Raw genomic sequence first — 19,696 nt, forward strand, 5'->3', positions numbered from 1 at the left:
AGGGAATCTCCTTTTTCTTCCTTCCTTGGACTGGTATGAGGGAAACACCATTTGTCCTGGTCCCCCTGGGACCCTCCCCACCATCTCGTTGCTCCCCTAGGGTCCGTTCTACTTCAGCCTTCATCGCAGCCAGTTTTGGAGACTCAGTGGCTTTTACAGCCCACTGGCATCTTTGACTGCTCTTTCCTGCAAGCTCATGCCAAAACTGGAGCTGGTTCAAATGTATATTCACTTCAAAATGCTGATTTTTTTATTACAAGCTGAATGGAGGCAATCCAGATGCATCCGAGGAAAACAAAAGGCGATGTTCAATAGCTCACTAAACCTCCACCAGCTTTACAGATAGAGCGTTATAGGTGCAGCTATGTCCTGGGCAGGAGTTTGCCTATTAATTAAAAATGACTTGTGAAGTAAATTCTACAGCCTTGCTAGAAAGCCTGTTTCAAATTTTCCCTGCTCTTATAGTTAGAAAACCCTTAATTAAAATAGTGCCTTCACAGAGTGCTAGCTTTCTTTATTATTTATAGACCCTCACTTGAAATTACTGCACACATTTAAACACACCAAACACTTCTTAAAACAGAAAATCTGGCATCTTCAGCGTGCAGTGGGATCCAAGGAACAAAGCTCCAAACTCTCCCTCACGTTTGCTGCCTTTTTCTAGTTGGCACTACGCAATTTCTGGCTGCATTGCATAGCATTAAAACCCACAGCAGGATGCAAGGTTTCCAAGAGTGTGTTTTTTAACAATGTCTTCCTCATATTAATGTTTTTATACTTGGCTTTCCTGGAGTATGATGGATTTCTAGCAGTTTCTTGCTGTTTTTTTTCCTGTTGGACAGATATAGCCGCTTACAGTCTCTTGCTATTGATCTCTGCATCTTCAGAGATCCACCATGGTGCTGCAGCCAGCAGCCTGGCTTTTCTCCATTTGCCTCAGCTGTATGTATCCAAAGGAATACAAGGCCTCTGTGAGTCATGCGATGGTTTAGAGATTGTGGCTAAAGTTTACAGTGTGTCTTGTTACATCGGAATGTGCTTCAGTCAGCTGGACAATCTATTGTAGCATGAGGCACATCCAGACCTTGGTTTTGTTTCTCAGTGAGTTATTGGATGGTGTACACACACTCAGGTTCACACTCGCTTAGCAATCCTGGGCGGGGAAAATCCTCATGAGTGAGCCGGCACCATGAGAACTATGCACTCCCGCTGTTGCTCCGCATACTCAATGTTGTCTGGAGTCACTAATGTGCCTCCAATTTGGCCTCCCAGTGGCATCCCTTATTCCTTATGGAAAATAAAATCACTGTCAGTATTTTTAGTCATAGTTTTCTGTTTTAAAGTCCCATAATGTCAAGCACAGCCATAAAAATATACTTAACTCTTCTGGTTTACTGTGGAAACAGACTCTGCAGCACCGGACATCCTAAAAGGGTCTGGCTGGGATGGTGCAAGCCTGGTCTCTGCTGTGCACATGCTGTGGCTCGAAGGATGAGGTTTCCGCTGTTAGAGAATGCCTGCACCAGGTTCCCAGAGGATCGAGGCTGCTGAGGTCCTGAGATTTCCTGGTAGTGCCTGTCTGCAAAGGGTGAGGGACCAGAGGGCCACGTGGAGCATTCCAGCACTGCCTAATGTCACCTGTCTGTGTGTAGCTGATTTTACATCCCTCTTAGCCATCTGGTTACCTTGCTGTGACCTCTGTCTTGCAGGATCCGACTGCAAGCCATGTTTACGGGAATTCACTGACCACAGCACCCCTGCTTTGGAGTATCGCAACCCCAAAAGCTTCCTCCCATCCCTGATTGCTGAGGATGACAGCAGCCTCTGCACCAGCATGGCTGAAGAAAAGGCAAGTATCCTCTTTCCTTCTGCTACCACCGTGTGAGGCAGGAGCCAAGGTCAGCAAGATGAGTGGTCAGCATCATACTCAGAGGGGTCTGTGGTGGAGTAAGAGTGGGGGAAAGGAGTACTGATCCAGATTACCAAGGAATACAAGGTTATATTGCTTCTGCTGCTGGGAAAAATCATACCTCTGTGCTTTGTATTGGTGTTAGGGGGAATGAGACACAGAGGGATCTCAGGGACTGGAGGCAGCATCCACAGACCCCTGTAGCAAGCCAGGCCGGTGGGGCTGGGGCAGGTCTAGCTGTGAGGTGCAGTAGGAGAGCGCTACTATTAGAAAGTCTAGTTTGGAAAACCCAGCTGCAGGCCTGGCCCTGCTAGCTGCAGGTGGGCTGTTTGCCATGAGAAGGGAAAGAACAGCAGCTCTAGCTCTGCACAGGAGGGTGGGTGCGAAGCTCTCAGGGGGGATTTGTGCCCTCAGGCTAAGCTGTCAGTGCCTTTGCAGGAGGACTCATCTTCCACAGAGCTGGATGCCCCAGCAGCAGACTCACACAGCAGCACAGAGGATCTTCTCTCAGACTCCACTCTCCACGGCACAGAGTATTACAGAGATCTGGGACTCCTGAGCCTGCCAATTGCCAAAACAGTGCCAGAGACAGCAGCACAGCCAGAACAAGCAAGCCAGGCTGTGTCTGCCACTTGCTTATTGGAAGAGAGACCAGGGGCTCTGAGCAAAATGTCTGTGGATGTTGCTTTTTCCAATCCTGTTTCCTGCTCAGTACGTTACGGCAAGGCTGACTGCCATTATCTGAACAAAGGCCACATTTGCTCCTGTTCAGCAGCGTGGGAAGATGGTGCCAGCACTTCTGAGTGTCCTGCAGATGCAGACAAAGAGCTGGACCTGCAGGAAGCTGAAGAGTCTTTCCCCACGCTGGTGAGATCTATGTCTACCTCTCGAAGGCACAGCTGGGAGAGCCCTTTATCACCCATGGACTGCAAGCGCAGGTACAGCAGAACTGTGAGCAATACTTGATATATGCGGTACAACGATGAGCGATATTTGATATATATGGTACAATGATGCTACATGAGGCTGGAGTGATCACATTTCCCTGAGCTCGAGCTGCGGCTGGATGGTCTCCCTCGCTTGCCAGCATCTGCCAGAGCAGCTGGATGCCTACTGCTCATGTTGGGTAGGATGTGGAGGAACAGATGCTAGGGCAGCAAGAGGCTTTTAAGTCTCCTTGGCAGTAGGAAGACCCTCTTTTCCCAGTCTTGGGGCAGGGAAGATGATCTCTCATCTGGAGAGTGCTTGTTTCTGTCAGGAGGGAACCTTGAACAGCATAAGCTGCCCTGATGGTGTCCATCCTCTGGCTCCGAAGGAACTTGGCCCACCCAAGGGATCAAGAGAGCTCTGTCAAATCCTTTTCCTTCTTGCCTGTGAATTGGCTTGGTGGTGCCTGTGCCTGCAGTCGCCGCAGTGTCCTCCAGCCCTCTGTCCTCCACATGGCTGCAGAGGAGAGCATATTTTAAAGTATGATGCTGAGCTCTGCCTGGGAGTGGTTTCCAGGCCTGGCATTACTGCTGTTCTCCACTCCTGCCACATGAATGCCTTGGGCTCCAGGATCCTACACACATGCATTCCCTGCTGACAAATGTATTGATCTCCAGGATGACTGGGAGTTAGGTGCAAGCCAGCAAGGACTATTTTTATCTCTCCTCCTTATAAGGTACCCTAAAATTATCTCGGCCTGAGATCTTGGCAGTTCTTTATCAAGCTCAGACTTTGGTTCTCAGACCTATTGTTGTACCATGTGCCACGTGCACGGTTTATGCTGCGTAACAGGCACGTGAGCAATGGCGGCACAGAGTGGTTGTCAGTGTCAGGGACTTGTTCGGACCCCTCGCTGGGTGATTAAGCATGTGTGAGTGCAGGGCCAGGGAAGAGGAATATGCCCCACTGTCCCTTAAGCAAATGCTTCCTGAAGCCTGTCTCTGGCAGCAGGAATGAATTGACAGTGATCTGCAGACAGAACTGATGCGGAGTAAGATTTTCCACTGAGCCCTATCCATCATTTTGCTTCTATGTTGTTGGCACTGCAGCAGCACTTGATGTTCAGAGAACCATAGGGCACTGGGGGAGCCGGTCCACCCCTCGTTTCCCAGAAAAGGATTTCTTTTTCCTTCCTCAAAGGTGGGCCCCAGCGAGAGCAGGATTTATGATACGATGCTACAGTGATGATTCGATAAACGACAACTGCCACTTCTAAATGTCCAGAGGGACTTTTCTGGCATTGCAGCTAACAGGGCAGCAGCTCTCATGCAGGCAAGGCAGGCTGCTGTCTGGGTGGCTGCACAGTCTCAGGGGTTGCTAAGAGATCAGCGAGAGCTGTCCAGCCTAAACATCCCGGGTGACCAAGGAGCTGGTGGACTTGCTGATGGCAGCCAGAGAAACTGTTTTTAAGAGGCTCAGGACTTGGCGTCCAGGCTGACGCTTCCTGGCATTTTCTTTTCCGTGTGCCTGCCGTGGTGACCCTCATTGTTCCAGCTGCATGACCTCTTTAGGACTGTCCACCCAAGGCTAGGACATTGCAGGGGCTGTGCCATGCCTGACACAATGGGCAGGTCTGCTAAACTGGCTTGTTCCTCTTCCTTGTCTTAGATTCAGCCTGGATGCCACAGAGATGGGCAGTGACCCAGAGCAGGAGGATGTGGAGAAGGGGAGCCTGTCCTGCCCACAGCCTTGCGTGTCCCTTCAGCTGCCCAAAGGGGAACTGGAAACCTGGAGCAGCAGTGGAGGTGCCACGGTAATCAAAGTGGAGATAGAGCCATTGTGCTCGAACCTCATGGTCAGCCCTGGCTTGGAGGAGGCGGTGAGTTTGCGAGGGCTGTGCGCATATTGGCAGCAGGGCAAGCTATGGGTGCAGAATGCAACACTTGCAGGTGTTGGCTGCAGGCTGGACTCCCTTGAAGCCAGCATTGAACCAGGTATGCCAGGAGGTCTGCAGGAATGTCAGCAAGGATGGGCTTTCTCTGCTCTGGGACAAACTGCCCCATCTTGCAGGATAAAGGCCCTGGGAGCTGGCTGATGCACAGCCCTCTTTCCCATAAATCTAGCTGGAGTTTCCCATGCTGCAACTTGTGCCTGTTGCCTCTTGTCCTGTCACTGTGCACCTCTAAGAGGAGTCTGGCTCCACCCTCTCTATAATCCTCTGTCGGGTAGTTGAAGACAGCAGTATCACCCCCCTTTCAAACTGCTTTCCTCTGGGGAGTATCTTTAGATTCAATTAGTATTAAAAGGACAATTGCATCACAGTGCTACGTGTTCTATAAAAGTGAGAAGTGCCTAAGAAGGTTTCAGCTACAAGTGTCGCTTACTCCAGCCTCCCTGGAGCCCACACCTGAAACCAGCAAACAGCTGGGCCTTATGGCTTGCTGTCATCAGAACCCTGACAAAACGAGAGAAGGGCTGAGGAGTCAGTCTGTTTCCAGTGACATTTTGGGTCTTGATCTCATCTTGTGCTCCGACATAGCACAGGTATCAAACCACACAGCAAGGGAATCGGCCCTCAGGCTCCCAAGGCAGGCATGCAGGGTAGGAGGCTGTGGGAAGGCAGGGATGATCGCTGGCACTTAAGCCGAGATTCCTTGCATTACACCTTGCCAGCCATACTGTGACTCGATGGGGGCTCCCTTGGTGCACAAAGGACCAAAGATATCCATGACTTTTTACTGCTCCAGGAATGTGGCAGCAACGGGAAGAGACTGAGGTCAAAGTCTGTCCCATCAGCATGCGAGACGGTTGCCCCCCCTCAGATACACTGCAGTTTTGACACTTCTCTTCCAGCCATGGAAGGTTGGTATAGACTATATATATGGCATTAAATGAGTTCAAGGTGTCTGTAATTAAGAAGATAAAAAGCTGGAGATGTAGCCTCTGCAAGCCCAGACATATTCTGCCCTTCCCTTCTACATGGTTCCAGGAGCTCCTGAAATAAAAAGTCAAGCTGACTTTGAGTCTGATCCTGGCTAACAGCGCAGTCTAATCTTAGACATGCCCATCCCCAGTGACACGTTGCCATATAACCTCTCTGTGGCTGGTGCACTGGTCACTCCCTACTCGCACCAGGCAAAGATGATTTCCTAGGAACAAAAAGCACTGCTTCATCTGCCTGGATTTAAGTGTGCCCTTTCTCCTGTACCCCCAAAGAATGGAGCAAACATGGTCTGTTCGCAGGCCCCTTCTGACAGCGGTGCCCTTAACTAACCCACAGTGCCCAGCTGGCAGGGAGCAGGCTTTGGGACAAGGCTGTCAGATTCTGGTTCCTGCACTGAAAGCCAAAGAGCCTTAGAAAAACAAAGGCACCCTAGCTCCTGTAAAATTCATTTTGGCCTTCACTGTGCTGCTGGAATCCATTAATACCTCCCATCTGTGAGGACTGCCCCAGAGCAAAATGTAGAGACTTGTTAAGAGTACAGCCTGGGAAGTGGAAGTAAAGCTGGCTGTCATGGGGAGGGTCTCTGGGGTGGTATCAACTTCCACCCTTTAGCTGCAAGCAGGATCTTCAGAACTTAATGTAATACAGGCTGGAGAAGGGAGGGGTAACACAGAAAAGTGATGTAGCCTCCAACTCCCCCACAGAACTGCAGTGCAGCCTTTCCCTCCCTAACTGCTCCCAGCACTTCTCCCTGCCCATTAAAGGCAGAGTGAGAGCCCGGCAAGATTAACAGGATCCAAATGCATAGCTTGCAACATGGTGCTCTGCAAAAGCAAATCAGGATCCCTGCTGAGAGTGTTTTGTGTTCCAGGTGTTGAACCCCCTGCTCTGGAGATGCTGGAGAAGGACCACGTGTCCCCAGACCACGTGTAGGTATTGTCAGTCCTGGCTGTTTTGAGCTGGCAGAGATTCTTGAGTATATCTGAGCTAGTGGAGATTGAATAGCAAAGGAGATCCCACCTCATGCTGGGGCATAGCTGAGAAGTTGGTTTTAAACCAGCACCTGATGCTTTGTGGGGTGCAGAATGTCTTTGCAAGGACATTTTTTAATCCCTCACTTTTCTTTTGTCCCATTCCTGGTAGGCTAATTGTCCAGCAAGTACTTCAGGAGCTGAAACATTATCATGGGTAAGAGTATTTGGGAGAGGGATGAGGGTGGGGAGGCCATAGGTCTGCCTAGGACTCACCTGGCAAATGACACTGTGGGGCAAATCCCCAGGGTACCAGAGTCACTGTATTCTTCCAGTGAAACTAAGGCAGAATTGCAAGGAGAAGTAGCATTTCATGTGCCTCTTCTGTAACTCTAAAGATGTTCCTGCCCTGTCTCCAAAGATGAGCCTTTCTGCTGACCCAAAGTTCCTGCTCTTGTGTTCTTTGCTGTGCATCTGACGTCTTTTCCCTGCACAGGGCAAAGCAGAGAGCTTGTGTGCAAGAAGGCAGTGATTCTTCTCCACAGAACCTCACCTGGTTTGAGTTCCTGTCTAATGAGTAAGTGAGACAGATAGTAATCCACGCACTTTGTGCTCCCAGTACAAACTGATTTCAAGCCCCCCTCCATCTAAACTCTACTGCCCTGCTAATACTGCATGCAAGACACTGGTATGTGCAGCGGTTCAGCCAGGATCTGGGCCTCATTGTACATGGCACTGCAAAAAGACAGAGACAGCCAGAACTCGCACACTTGGAAATTTCAGCTCCTTATTTGCAAGTGTCCCATTAATAAATTACATGACTGGTGCTGAACCAGATCCGCCAGGAGATGGAAAGCTCAGAGATGGGGTCCTAAAGTAACGCTTCAGATGAGCTTCATCAGTGATCTCCATGAACTGTGCCTGGGCAGTTAAATTCCCCTTAGTTAAGATGTTTTTGGTCTTGTTTCAGAAATGAGGACAGTGGAAAAAGCGATAAAGCAGAGAGAGGCACGAAGGTGATGCGACGTCTGAGTTCCCTGCGGAGCCGAGTCACCGGATCCTGGCAGAAGGATAAGGTGAGGGAGAGGTGCCGAATTTGTGTAAGGAACTGTTGAATTCTTCAAGGGGATCTAACCCCAGGGACCAGTTACTTGGATTGCCCTTGGATGGCTGAGGCCGCTATATTGGTCCGCAGATGTGCTGTGACCCCTAACAGAATGCGCTGGACAGAATGATCCCTGACTTTCAGCCCACCTTGCTCCAGGGCATGTTCTGGCTGCTTTCTTGCTGTCTTAGCACGAGCTGTGCAGACCAAGAGAGGAGTGCTTTGGCTGGGTGACTGCCTGGATCACCTGCTGTGCCAAGGGGGAGAGCCTGCAGAGGCACAGACATGTGCTGCAGTGCTGGGTCTTGCCCTTCGTCGCACATGGACCTAGACTAAAGGGCCTTTAGGAAGGCATTTGGGAAAAGCACTACCATCCCAAAGGTCTGGGCAGAAAGGTGCCCACTGTACTTGCTGTGCACCAGCTTCCTGCATGCTCGTTTTTACTGGTGGGGAAAACAATGTGTGAGCAGTGCAAAGCCTGTAATGGAGCTCTGTTTTTCTCTCCTTCCAGGGTAAGAACAAAGAGCAGCCAAAAGAGAGAGAGAAGGAGAAAGAGATAAAGGAGCCAAAAGAGAGGTGGAAAGAGATCAATAGACACCAGCTTGTGCCAGGGGTTTTCTCCAGCTGCACCAGCTGCTCACTGTGTGCCAAACCTCTTGTGAATAAAAGTGGTCTGCAGTGCCTGAGTGAGTATTGCTGGCACTGTCTGGCTTTGCCTGGCTAAAACCCACTCCCCAGCCTTCCCTCCAGCCCAGGCTGGCCATTCCCCTGCTTAAAGCAGCCTCACGGGTTGCTTCACTTCTCTGCCTGGCTTCACTGTACCCCATCACCCTGCTTGGCCTGGCTTGCTTGTTTCTCCAAATAGTCCAAAATGATCTCTAAATCTTGCCTGGCAATAGTTTATCCTCATTTTCTTTGGCCACTTGACCATTTCCTGCCCCTTTCCCCCAAGGAGGGTTCTAGGCCAAATTTTCCTTTAATTTTTTTTTTCACTCAAAGTTCTGCTTTCTCCATGCAAATATGCCTGCTGCCTGAGCGAAGCTGAATCTTTTAGGGTGTTTTTCAGAGTGGCTCAGCATCTACCCTGTGCATGGGCACAGGAATTTCTGGAGTATCCAAAACTTTATTATCTAACATAAAAGTCAAATAGACCCTCCTAGGACCTGCATGGGTGAGCTTGTTGCTTTTCAGATATAAGTAGTGCACAGGAATGGCAGCTGCTCCTTTGCCAGCGTGCATGGGACTCTGTCCTGGCACTGCATTCACTGTGGCATTGCTGCATGGCTTTGGCTGATGGACAAACCCCGCCCCTCCTATTTGGAGCAGGTACACAGGGCACTGAAGAACATTTTAATTCCCAAGGGATTGTCTGTGGGCAGAGAAAATCCTCTGGAAATGAGACAATTGCTCTCTTTCTCTACCCTGTATCCTCAAGCAATGCTCGCTCTCCAGTAAGGGTCTCTCAAAGGCTCTTAAGGTCAGTAAAACCTTCCTAGGGCATAAAAGAACTGGCTGCCCTTGGACGCGCACTGTGAGAAGTATATTTTCCCTTCAGGGCAGCTGGAGGGAAACTGAAAAGGACCACAGGCCTGGCTATTAGTGGACGTTTTTCAGGTGTCACAGCAAAAAAAGTAGGAAGCAGGGAGCTGAATAAGAGCAAGTGCTTTATGGGTGTTTAGAGAGAACCCAAACATTAAAGGAGGAGCAGAATTATGCCTTGTCACTCCTGTCTGTGGAACCTCCTAGAAGAGGCTCAGTTTGCAGTTTTGCACACTGCTCTACAAAAAATATCTGAACCTGAGAAGACCCAGACAGTCCTTGATCCCCAGTACACTAAGAGCTTGCAGCCATGCTCTGCATGGTCTTGGGAACTCTGAGGTCATTGCCAGTGTGAGTGATTCTTCTCTGGACAGCCACTATGGAGATCTGTGATCTGGAGCGCAAGGAGTTAGTGCTAGCTATCGAAATGGGAATATAGCTCGGCCTATTGTCATCCATCATAAATGCACAGGGACTGGACATGAGTTATAGTAATTTCTACCATGTTTCTCAGCCCTTCCGTGAGGAATCTGTGTTCTTGAGTCTTGCTAACACTCAGGAGAAAAACCTCCAAGGTGGCCGAGGAGCTGGTTTGTGTTTGAGACTCTGTAACATCTCCTTTGGCTTTCTGGGCTGCTCAAGGGTACACTGCCCAGGCTAACATGGGTGGCAGGGCAGCAAAGCTGGTTTTTGCATGTTCCCTTTGCAGTGCTTGAACTGAGGCTGAACAACTGGGCAGGGTTCTGAGATGTTCATTAATGGCCTGTCTGTGATCAGATCTGGATTGAGACTTGTTGTGTGACAGCTGTTAGCCCGAGAGTGACTATATTTGGATTTTGCTGGGCTGAAACCCTTTGCAAGCTGCTTCTGGGTAGCAGAGCTGATAGTTGATATCACTAGTTCCTGTTATTGCAGCTAGGAGCAACGCATGGTCTCCTGACTAGCCACTGATAGGGCTCCTGAAAAGCAAGCTTCGGGGCCACTGTGCAGCCAGACCGGCAGGCCGACTTTTCGGAAGAGCAAACTGCTCTGTCAGGGCTCAGTCTGAGCTGCGGTTGTTGCCAAGATCTGAAGGTATTTGGCTGCTGATCTTGTTTTCTCATAATGAACTCACATTTCACCATCTACACGCTTTGGCCCTCGGCCAGCTCTCGGTCCATCTCACGGTCAGGTGCTGCGGTTTATGTTCTCTCTACGGTATTTTTAACTGCAGCACCACCACGTGGTAGAAGACAAAAAGGCTCATAGAAAGAAAAGATGGTAGTTAAAGAAAGGGATGAGCTGAAGCCAGGAGGAGGAAGGATGGGAAAATGATTAGGAAGCCTGCCTGAGGTCCTTCCACTGTCCAGTAGACACAAAAAGTCTGGTGGCTTCCATAGCTGTGATGAAATAGAGGAGCAAGAGATCTTCTTATTAAAGTAACAGCAGGAGGAATTCTGCTTTTAATTCAGAACAAGGAACCATTGTTCTGCTAGAAACATGCACGTGAACTGTGAAGAAGGTAGGCAGCCCAGGTGGCCCTTGTTTGGTGGTCACTTTTTTCCCTCTCCCACTCGATTCCTCCCATCTATCCTCACGCCACACAGTACAAAATCTGCCAGGGAAGGAGGCTGTGATATGTGTTGAGAGTATAAGTGCAGGAAACATTCTGCAGCTCCAGTTTTGGAGTCTCACAGATGTAATGTTAGGAGCCTGGCAGGGATGAAAAACAAAGAGGAATTCTTGCAGTCACTGGAATCTCTACAACAGTGGCCACCCAAACTTCGCTGTTACGTAAACTTTGAGCTGTGAGTCTCTAGGTTTATTGTTCACCTGGAAATGGAGAAAGCTCCTTTTCAGCCTTTGCTGTCAAGAGTAGAGAAGGTTCTGTGCCTAAATTAATCCTCTCTTATAAACATGCTTTCAGAGTTTATGCAACAGGAGTTAGATGAGTCCCAGGAAAGCCCTGACAGGAAGAGAACTCTCCAAGCAGGCTGTGCCATGGAGGTGAGCCAAGGATATGCCATGGAATACAGATGGCAGGAGGATTGCTTCCCTCCTAGCGACTTGTGCTTGAGCACTGAGGTGCTCACCCAGTAGAAGTGGGTCTTCTGCATCTTCTTTAGTTGAAAGTTACATCTCTATTACTTTATGGGAAAGGTGGAGCCCCCCTAGGGGGGGGTCAGATGGACCATTCCCTTCAAGAAACCTATAGCTGCAACCAAAGTGTTTGGTAGGGTTCAGACAAATTCCTCTTCTTTAAGAGAAAGTGCTCGGTTTAATGAATCTTCCTGAATAATACAGGCTGGGCTGGACATCAGACTGTCTACTCATCCTAGGCTGACCCTTGCTGGCTGCTTCAGTATACAGGTCGATTTATAAGAAATTGCTGTAACGACTAGTCTCCAGGACTTATTTAAGGCACGTTGCGAAAGAGATCTGGAGAACCATTTTCTTTCTCACAACAGTTCTGCGGGAAAATGGAGGACATAGGTTCCTGGCGTTTGTCAGGCAAACATCCTCCACCCATGCTTCTTTATCTGTAAGGGAGGCCAGAGTGGCTTTTGGTTTTGACTTGAAATTCGGTGTGAAATTCACCTCTCACTTGGCACTTGTGCCTGCATGCTTTTGCTTTTAGGATTCCCAGTGCAGCACCAATAAGCTAATTGGGAAGGGCGGTTTTGGCTTGTAGTAAGAAGGAATTGTTTGAGCGGAAATTTCAGCATAGAAAATCATAGCCCACACAGAGTCCTGAGAAATCTGAAAAGCAGCAGGCAACCTGGAACTTCGCATTTCTGGAGGGAGACACAGCTGCCAAAAAGCTTTTATTTTGGGGGGGGAAAGGAGGTGTGGCTGCTGTAACATGATGACAGGGATAAATGGACTGGGAGTCCCACTTGAAATAAATTATTATCGACAGGAGTCCAAATAAAACAGGCAAAACCAAAGCAACTGCGATAGGCTGTGGGTTAATGCGGTTAAGAGCCAATGAAGCAGGATCTAAAGTAAATGTGAAAGTGGTCTGCAGCACTGGTTTCAGAGGAAACACTGAGCTATGAGTCTGCTGACACAGAGCTGGCTCTACTGAACTCTAGAGATTTTAGAAAAGGAAGCTGAAGAATATACTATTCTTAGCATTTCTCCTTTTCTGCTTTTCACTTCCATTTCATATCTGGGCAGTACTGCCTTCATCTGGAACATGTCCAAGGTGCTGCTCTTTGCATTCCCTGATAAGACCTCAGGATCTTGTACACTTGGCCTGACAAATGCATAAGGCTGTATGACAGTAATCTCCCTGCAATTCATTCAGTGAAAAATCTTTTGTTATTGCAGAATTACACAGGATTAGAAAGTTAGTGCTATTCTCTTCTTTGCAATCCAAACCTTAGCTCTAAGCTACAGTCTTTCAGCTGGTTGCTGTGCCAGATTTTGCACTGATTTTGTGGAGATGCCCTGAGGCCAGCCGCACAAGCACAGCACGTTCTCTCCATGACAGCTGTAGTTGGGCAATCTGCAGTGCTTTACTTTTATATTACAGCAAAGCACAAAGTTTGAAGTGTCTAAGGATGAATCATTCACCAAGTGACAGCCAGCTGTTTACCCCCGAACCACTTTCTTTAATGATTATTTCTCAGTAGTGCTGAGAGGCCCCAGTAAACAACTTGGACCTTGTTGTGCTTAGTCCTGTACAGAAGCAGCACAAAAGGGTACATTTCTGAAAAGCTTGCAAGTACAAGATGCAGAGAAAAATAAAATCAAACAGGTTGCAGTGTGGAAACCAGAGATGATATTGGTCCCATGGTGGTGTAGGATTTCAGCACATTTCCAGCCCAAACAGTGGTGGGTTCTTTCAAAACAGCGTGGGAAAGCTGTAGGGTGGAGTTTGAGAGGGAAGTTTGTTTTATAATTGTGTACGTTGCATTTTCAAGCTTGACAGGCAACTTGGATGTGACAAACTTGTGATGGAGATCAGTTCAGTATCGTAAATCCTCAGAGCAACTCACAGATCAGGAGGTAAGGTTTAGGTCATGAGCTTTTCTCATTTTTCCTCCTTGCAGAGTACTTCAGCAGCCCAGTGCTAGTACTAGGTCAAACCTTATTGGAGTCAGGGAAACGGTAATTTTTCCAGCAAGTGATTTAGTTATACAAGTCAGTGTACAAATCTGCTGATAGTGAAGATAATTCTCCTTTTCTTTCGGTGTTTGTCTGTGCAGGGGTCGTTGGCGAAGGCCCAGGCAGGCACTTGCAGCCACAGGGTTGATAAGGAAGCCAGTGTCCTGCCAACCTGCTGGGGACCCCAACCTCCCCTTGGCAGCAGTGGCTGTAAACATTTCAGCATGTTTTGAATGACAAATCCCACCAGGCTTTTAATAACAAATTGTGTATTTAGAGTAAGTCCCAGGCGCTGCGCAAACACATGAAATACTGTGTTAAAGCTGTCACTCGGGATGCTACATCCCATCCGTTAAGGGCCTGTTTAGTCTTTGTTCCCACCAGAGGCAGACGCTGATGGAAGGCAGGTCCCCCGCAATGCCCCGTGGTGCGGGACACTCACCGCCATGGCTGGGGCAGGGGAGAGGCCTGGCGGCTCTTGATTCCAGCCATCTCCCCCATCCCGGGAGCGGGCTGAGGGGGAAGCCCGGGCTGGCGGTGGTCGGTGCCCTCCCCGAGGGGAAGGCCCGGGCTATCGTTGGTGGTCGCTGCCCTCCCTGAGGGGAAGGCCCGGGCTATCGTTGGTGGTCGGTGCCCTCCCTGAGGGGAAGGCCCGGGCTATCGTTGGTGGTCGCTGCCCTCCCTGAGGGGGAATCCCGGGCTGGCGCCGGTGGTCGCTGCCCTCCCCGAGGGGACCGGGACCCTCCCTCGGCCGGGCCGCGGCGCGCAGGCGCGCACCCTCGTCTTCCTTTTGCTTCCGGGACATCGGGGCGTTTCCTGTTGCTGTGGCGGCGGCTCCCGGGACCGAGAGTGCAACCGGCGGCTCCCGGGGGAGTCCGGTAAGAGACCAGGGTGTCAGCGCGCCCGCCGGCGCCCCGAGCCTCGGCCCCCGGCTCCCCGCGGAGCTATCCCCTCCCGGCCGTAGCGAGCCCTCCCGGCACGGGGAGGCCCCCTTCCCAAGGCCGCGGCCCGGTGCCCACCCCGCTCCCGGTCCCTGCAGCGGGGCAGTGCCGCTCCCGGGGCTCCGCAGTGGCCGCGCTGCGGGGGATTCAACGGGCAGCCGCGGGGGGAGCCTGCCCGCCGGCCGCGGCCACCTAGCAACGTGCCGCAGCGGGCAGTTACACAACGGCGGCCTCGGGCAGCGCGGAGGGGCTGCGGAGCTCAGCCCGGGCAGCCGGTGTGTCGTCCCCTTCGTGACGATCCCCGCAGGGTTTACAGCCGTCCCGGTGTAGCGGATCAGGGCTTAATCTGGGGGACTGTACATAGCTTGAGAAGATCCAGGCTTTGTCTTAGAAACCTCTTTTAGGTGCTAAAGGAAGAGCTGAAATACTGCGATGCACTTTAGGCAGGCAAGTTGATGTTGCCTGATGTGGACCTGGTTCGCTTTATGCCACCGCTGGAGTCTGAGCATCCTTATGCTTGTGATAACAAAATCCAGCACCTCATCATCTCAGTTGCTTGCACAGGTAGTACTGCAGCAGTGAGAGGAGTCTGGGATGTACATAAAAAGACTTTAAATGCATTAAGGAACAAAAAACCGGTGAAAACTTTCCCACAATTTTGATTACTGACCCATTTTAATTATTCCACAGCCCTGGCATATCAGGGAGAGGAGCAGGAGATAATACCACCTTGTAGGCTTGGCTTGTGTGTGCTGGAAAGGTAAACCCTGGTAGAAGCGAGGAGCGGTGACAGGTTTTGGAGGAGGTGGAGGGAAGCAGAGAGTGATCTAAACGAACAGCTTTCAAAATGCTTCTGGTACTGTATTTGGGTTTGCTGCTCTAATAAATAAGCAAAACTCCTGAATACTGTTTGAAGATTTTGTGCTGTGGTTTTGTTACTGTAGTATCTGTGCCTTCTGTGTAAAACCGAGGGAAGAAATGGCTGCTTCTCCATTCCTTCTCACTCCCCTCTTGAGAGTTTTGTAGGTGGCTTTTTTATATGGCATAAAAAAAATGCATAGAGTTATAAGGTAATAGTTTCTCTTTGATACGGTAGAAGAAACCAACCAATGAAACACATGGCTCTCAAACAGGAGCCACCAGACATTTTGTGTTGTAGTTCCACCTAATGTTTACCTATGAAATACTTTAAATACCTTTTATGATTGTCATCGTTGCTGTTTCAGTTCTGTAGCGTTCCTGTAGAATGGGGGAAGGGTGCAGCACAAGAGATTTGAAGTGGTACTCATATTTCTTTTAGGATAACATGCTAATTTTACTTTGCATTATTTAAAAACCAGAAACATCAGTTGTTCATTTGTTTGATTTGTGTTTCTGTGCTTAAAGAAAATCCCAAGGCCACCAGAACTTGCAGTGTTGGGAATGACACAGCCCCAGCTCCCCATCCATCTGATATTTTGCAAATAAAAGCAGATACAGTCAGAAAGTAATTACGAGTTGGTTTTGGTGACAAAGAGGAGTACTTTAACAGGGAAGCTGAAACTTGATAATTTAGTGCTATTGCTCTCTTGCATGGTCTGTCCCTATTTCAGAGTGTGAAGTTATCACCCTGTACCCTTTCAGTTTTCTGTTTCTGCCTCTGTGTAATTAGGCAAGTTAGCAAAACAAGTAAACAGCAGTCACCAAAGCCACTAGGACAAAGTTAAATTTGCTCTGAGTTCCTGAAGGTACCTGACCTGGATTTACCGAATACAGAAACTTCTTCATGTTCTGCTGAAACTCCTCCTCTTTCCTGAGGAGATTTGTCACAAAATCACTCTGCTTCTTCTGGAATGCTGTGGTTTGAAATGTTTCTCAGCTGTTGGGTTGTCTATCTCTATGTATAAATTCAAACTTTATATTCTGTATTAATCGTTGATAGGCAAGTTGTTTCCTTTGTCAGTTCAAAAAAGAGGAATTACCTTGTAGGGTGCAAGGGTGAGGAAAGAGGGAAGAAATTCTCTTTGATCCCTGAAGTATCAGACATTTGAAAACAGAAAAAATATTGATTTCACAAAAAAACTATTTTGACCATGGTGCTCTTCTGCTGATTGGATTTAATAGGTGGTAAATATATCCTTAGCTTTAAAATAGTGCTTGAACTTCTTGTATCAATAGAATCACTGTTAAAAGGTGTCCCTGCCTGAACTTAGCTGTTTTAAAGGGGGGTTTTAATCTGTCATTTAAAAAATGGGAAAAAAAACGTAAGTGGGAGGTGGGCTGGGGGTTAGTAGTTCAGTTTTAGAATAATCATAGCATATCTGTCTGTTGTTTGTAGTTGTTTGCAAATGGCCTTTTAAGATTTATTTTATTGGGCAGTGCCATTCCAGACTAAAGGTCAGGGTCATAATACTCATAATATCTGATGAGTCATAGATTTGTCCTGGAATCCAATTCTGCAAGACATTTATAGGACATTGCCGGTGTCTGATCCAGTGGAAGATATTCCAGCTGGAGGAGAAAATGTATTTGCCTGCCCTTTTTCAGCTAGGTTCACTGCCCTCTTGCACACTGTGAATCAGTGTTATGCTTTTGGGCATTGTAATGTGTTGTCCAATAAAATGCTCTTAAGTTGTAAATTGGTTTCTGTGAGCCTTTGGGAAAGCATCTCATTAATAAGGGAAGGCTTTTTATTATACCAGAGATTAATTTCACTACCCTCAGTCATGAACAGGATCTTCTATGATGTTTGTGAGTCTCTTGGTCTTAAAAATGTCTTTGGATGAGGCCCTTGTTTCAGTTAGCCTATTAGGTCATCGCTGGCACTAGCCCATGCAGAATGTTTCAGAGGCAGTGACAGCCCCTGTAGTAAGCAGATGGGGGATAATATGATGCTCCCCAAATTCTCACTTTTGACTCCAAGCCTGCTGATTTAAGCCCAGAGGCAACTATGGTGGGTTTGCTTAGTTTCCGTGCTATGTGTGGCATTGATTGCTGTTGTGCCTTTAGCTCTAGTAGTGGTGGTCCTGTCCCCATCCAGTCAGGGTAGCCCAAATCCTTGGACCTTCTGGGCGTGTAGGCAGTTTAACTGGTGCTCTCAGCACTAGCCAGAGCTATGGCCCTTCTGCATAGTCTGTGTTGAAATGAAATCCTTTGGAGGATTGGTTTTTTTCCTCACTAAATTAATCTTTTTGCAGTTCCAGTGAGTGCTTGTGGGAGGAGAGGACAGGGAAGAGGAAAGGAAGAGCCTGGGTGGCAGGCCTCTGAGTTTTTAGCTTTGTCTTTCTCAGGAAAACTTTCTGTGCCTCTCCAGTTTGAGACAAGCTTGCTGACATAACTGTCCATTTCATTTTTGTACCTTCCCAAATTCTTGATCTGAGTAATACCAAATACTACCAGTTACTGATGATGCATAGAAAAATATTTTTGTCAGTTGTGAGGTTACCAATGCTCCTTTTCTTTGGATGTCCATCTGTGTTCTCTAAGGTTAGATATTTATTATTTCTATACACCTATAACAACCCTCCACATGTATCTCTGCTCTTAATGTGTGCAGGTTCCTGTCACTTCTTTGCTGTCCTCTGGCTCTCATTCTTCACTGTTTTCTTGAACCCTGAAGTTCTCTAATACCCTGTTCAGAGAGGCTGTCCAGAAGAATAAAGAATGCAAAAAGGTCTCAACAGCGAAAGGAAATCACGTTCACTAGTATTTGAATGCTTGTTCTCGTGCCTAATTGGAGTGTACTTGGTTCAGCACTGTCTGCAAGTGTGTTGAATAAGGAAAGCTGGAGCATATTTTATAAAATGAAGTATGCTTATAAAACAGTCTGATTCTTCTTGTCAGTTTTCAAAATTCTCGTCTCTTATGTGGACAAAAAATAATGCCACCTGGAAATCATTAAGCTAATTGCATTTCAGATAGTCTGTTAGAGAACCAAGGCCTCAGATTCAGCTGCAGTTTTCTGAGGCTTTTCTGTAGCATTTTCCTGGTTTCCAGCATGTTCTCTCCTGTTGTGTAAAGAATTTTTCAACAGCATGGAAAACTAATACACAGCGCTATTAGATACATCAGCTGATTAAGTGAAAAATACCTACCGAGAGTGAAACAAGCTGCTGTCTTTAACAGAGCAAGTGCATTATACTAAAATTGAAATACATTAAGTTGATATCCCTATTACAGTTACCTTAAGGTACCAAAGTTTTTGAAGTAAATTGGTCCTGCTAACCATTAATAGCAAAGGAATTATCTAATGTAATTGCTAAAGATAGGTTAATGTCAGAGAATATAAATGTCTAGTTGAAGTCTGATAAAGTGTTTATAGATAATTATGTTACACAATTCTAGGGGAATGAAGTGATTTCAAGACAAGAGGTGATGTTGCGGGGCCGCATGGGAGGGCAGTGGCTGTATGAACACTTCCCTCCATCATGGTCCTGCCCTGAAGGGGACCCGTCTGTAAGCTAGACTCAAATCCAACCCAGCTTGATGTCACGGAGAATTTTTTCTATTTCCTTTTATGTGGTGGGTTTTGCCCTACAGTTTGCTCCTTTGTCTCAGGAAGAAAGAGGTTTCCATTGTCAGCTAGTTGTTTGTTGTTGTGACATGTCTTTTAACAAGCTCTTCATTTTCTGGTGATAGGTAGAGGCCTTGTCAATGTTGAAATAGCTAATATATTGGTTATTCTCTACATAGTTTTAGCAAGTGAATAATTTTGATACATTTTTATCATATGCTCGCAGAAGCATGTACATTTGAAATTACATATAGTGCCTTTTGTTTTGTTGCGTGGGGTGTGGTAGTGGAAGAAATATCACAAATAAGAGAGCAGTTATAGAAGGTGATTGGTTTTGTGAAATTTTTTGTGTGGCTGGCACTCAAAGTGCAGTATTTTGCTTTTATTTCCCTCACTTGAGGAAGCTGCGTAACATCTGAGTGTCTTTTGGGCCTCTGCACTCAGTTTTTTTCTCAGTCTTGTTTTTATACCTTTATTAATTTATTTGTATTTAAGGCCAAGTAAGCATTTTGCTGCTCCTGTTCTCAGAGTTTTACTGTAATTATGGAAAACATTTATAAGTGAGTATTGCTCTACATTAGCCAGGAGCCTTAAAACAGATCACCAGTCTTGGCGCCAGGCATGGGTGATAGTTCTGTTTGGAGGAAGAAACTGTAAATAATTTTTCCTCTGTGCTTTAAACATAAACAGGCTTTTCTCTAGCAGATACGGTGTTCATCTTCCCAGTTTTGTTCTATTTCTTTTCTAACATGCATGCCTGAAATACATGGGAAGAA

The 19,696-nt window shown here is 47.6% G+C and overlaps 1 protein-coding gene across 6 annotated transcripts in view; it reads left to right on the forward strand.

Moving 5' to 3' along the window:
- The window catches only part of ARHGEF18 (Rho/Rac guanine nucleotide exchange factor 18), a 54,299-nt gene that overhangs the window by 7,735 nt on the left and 26,868 nt on the right, over positions 1-19,696 (forward strand). For 4 of the 6 annotated variants that reach the window (XM_037384043.1, XM_037384041.1, XM_037384038.1 and 1 more), the window contains 9 exons: positions 1,710-1,849; positions 2,348-2,847; positions 4,505-4,715; positions 5,584-5,698; positions 6,652-6,709; positions 6,924-6,968; positions 7,248-7,328; positions 7,722-7,827; positions 8,368-8,542. In XM_037384043.1, coding sequence (XP_037239940.1) covers positions 1,835-1,849; positions 2,348-2,847; positions 4,505-4,715; positions 5,584-5,698; positions 6,652-6,709; positions 6,924-6,968; positions 7,248-7,328; positions 7,722-7,827; positions 8,368-8,542 — 1,306 coding nt within the window. In that variant the 5' untranslated portion in view covers positions 1,710-1,834. The remainder of the gene's footprint in view (positions 1-1,709; positions 1,850-2,347; positions 2,848-4,504; positions 4,716-5,583; positions 5,699-6,651; positions 6,710-6,923; positions 6,969-7,247; positions 7,329-7,721; positions 7,828-8,367; positions 8,543-19,696) is intronic. The other 2 variants (XM_037384039.1, XM_037384040.1) reach the window with 2 other exon arrangements.

Source organism: Falco rusticolus, chromosome 4 (assembly GCF_015220075.1).
Source record: "Falco rusticolus isolate bFalRus1 chromosome 4, bFalRus1.pri, whole genome shotgun sequence".
In the NCBI taxonomy this organism is placed as follows: Eukaryota; Metazoa; Chordata; class Aves; order Falconiformes; family Falconidae; genus Falco; species Falco rusticolus.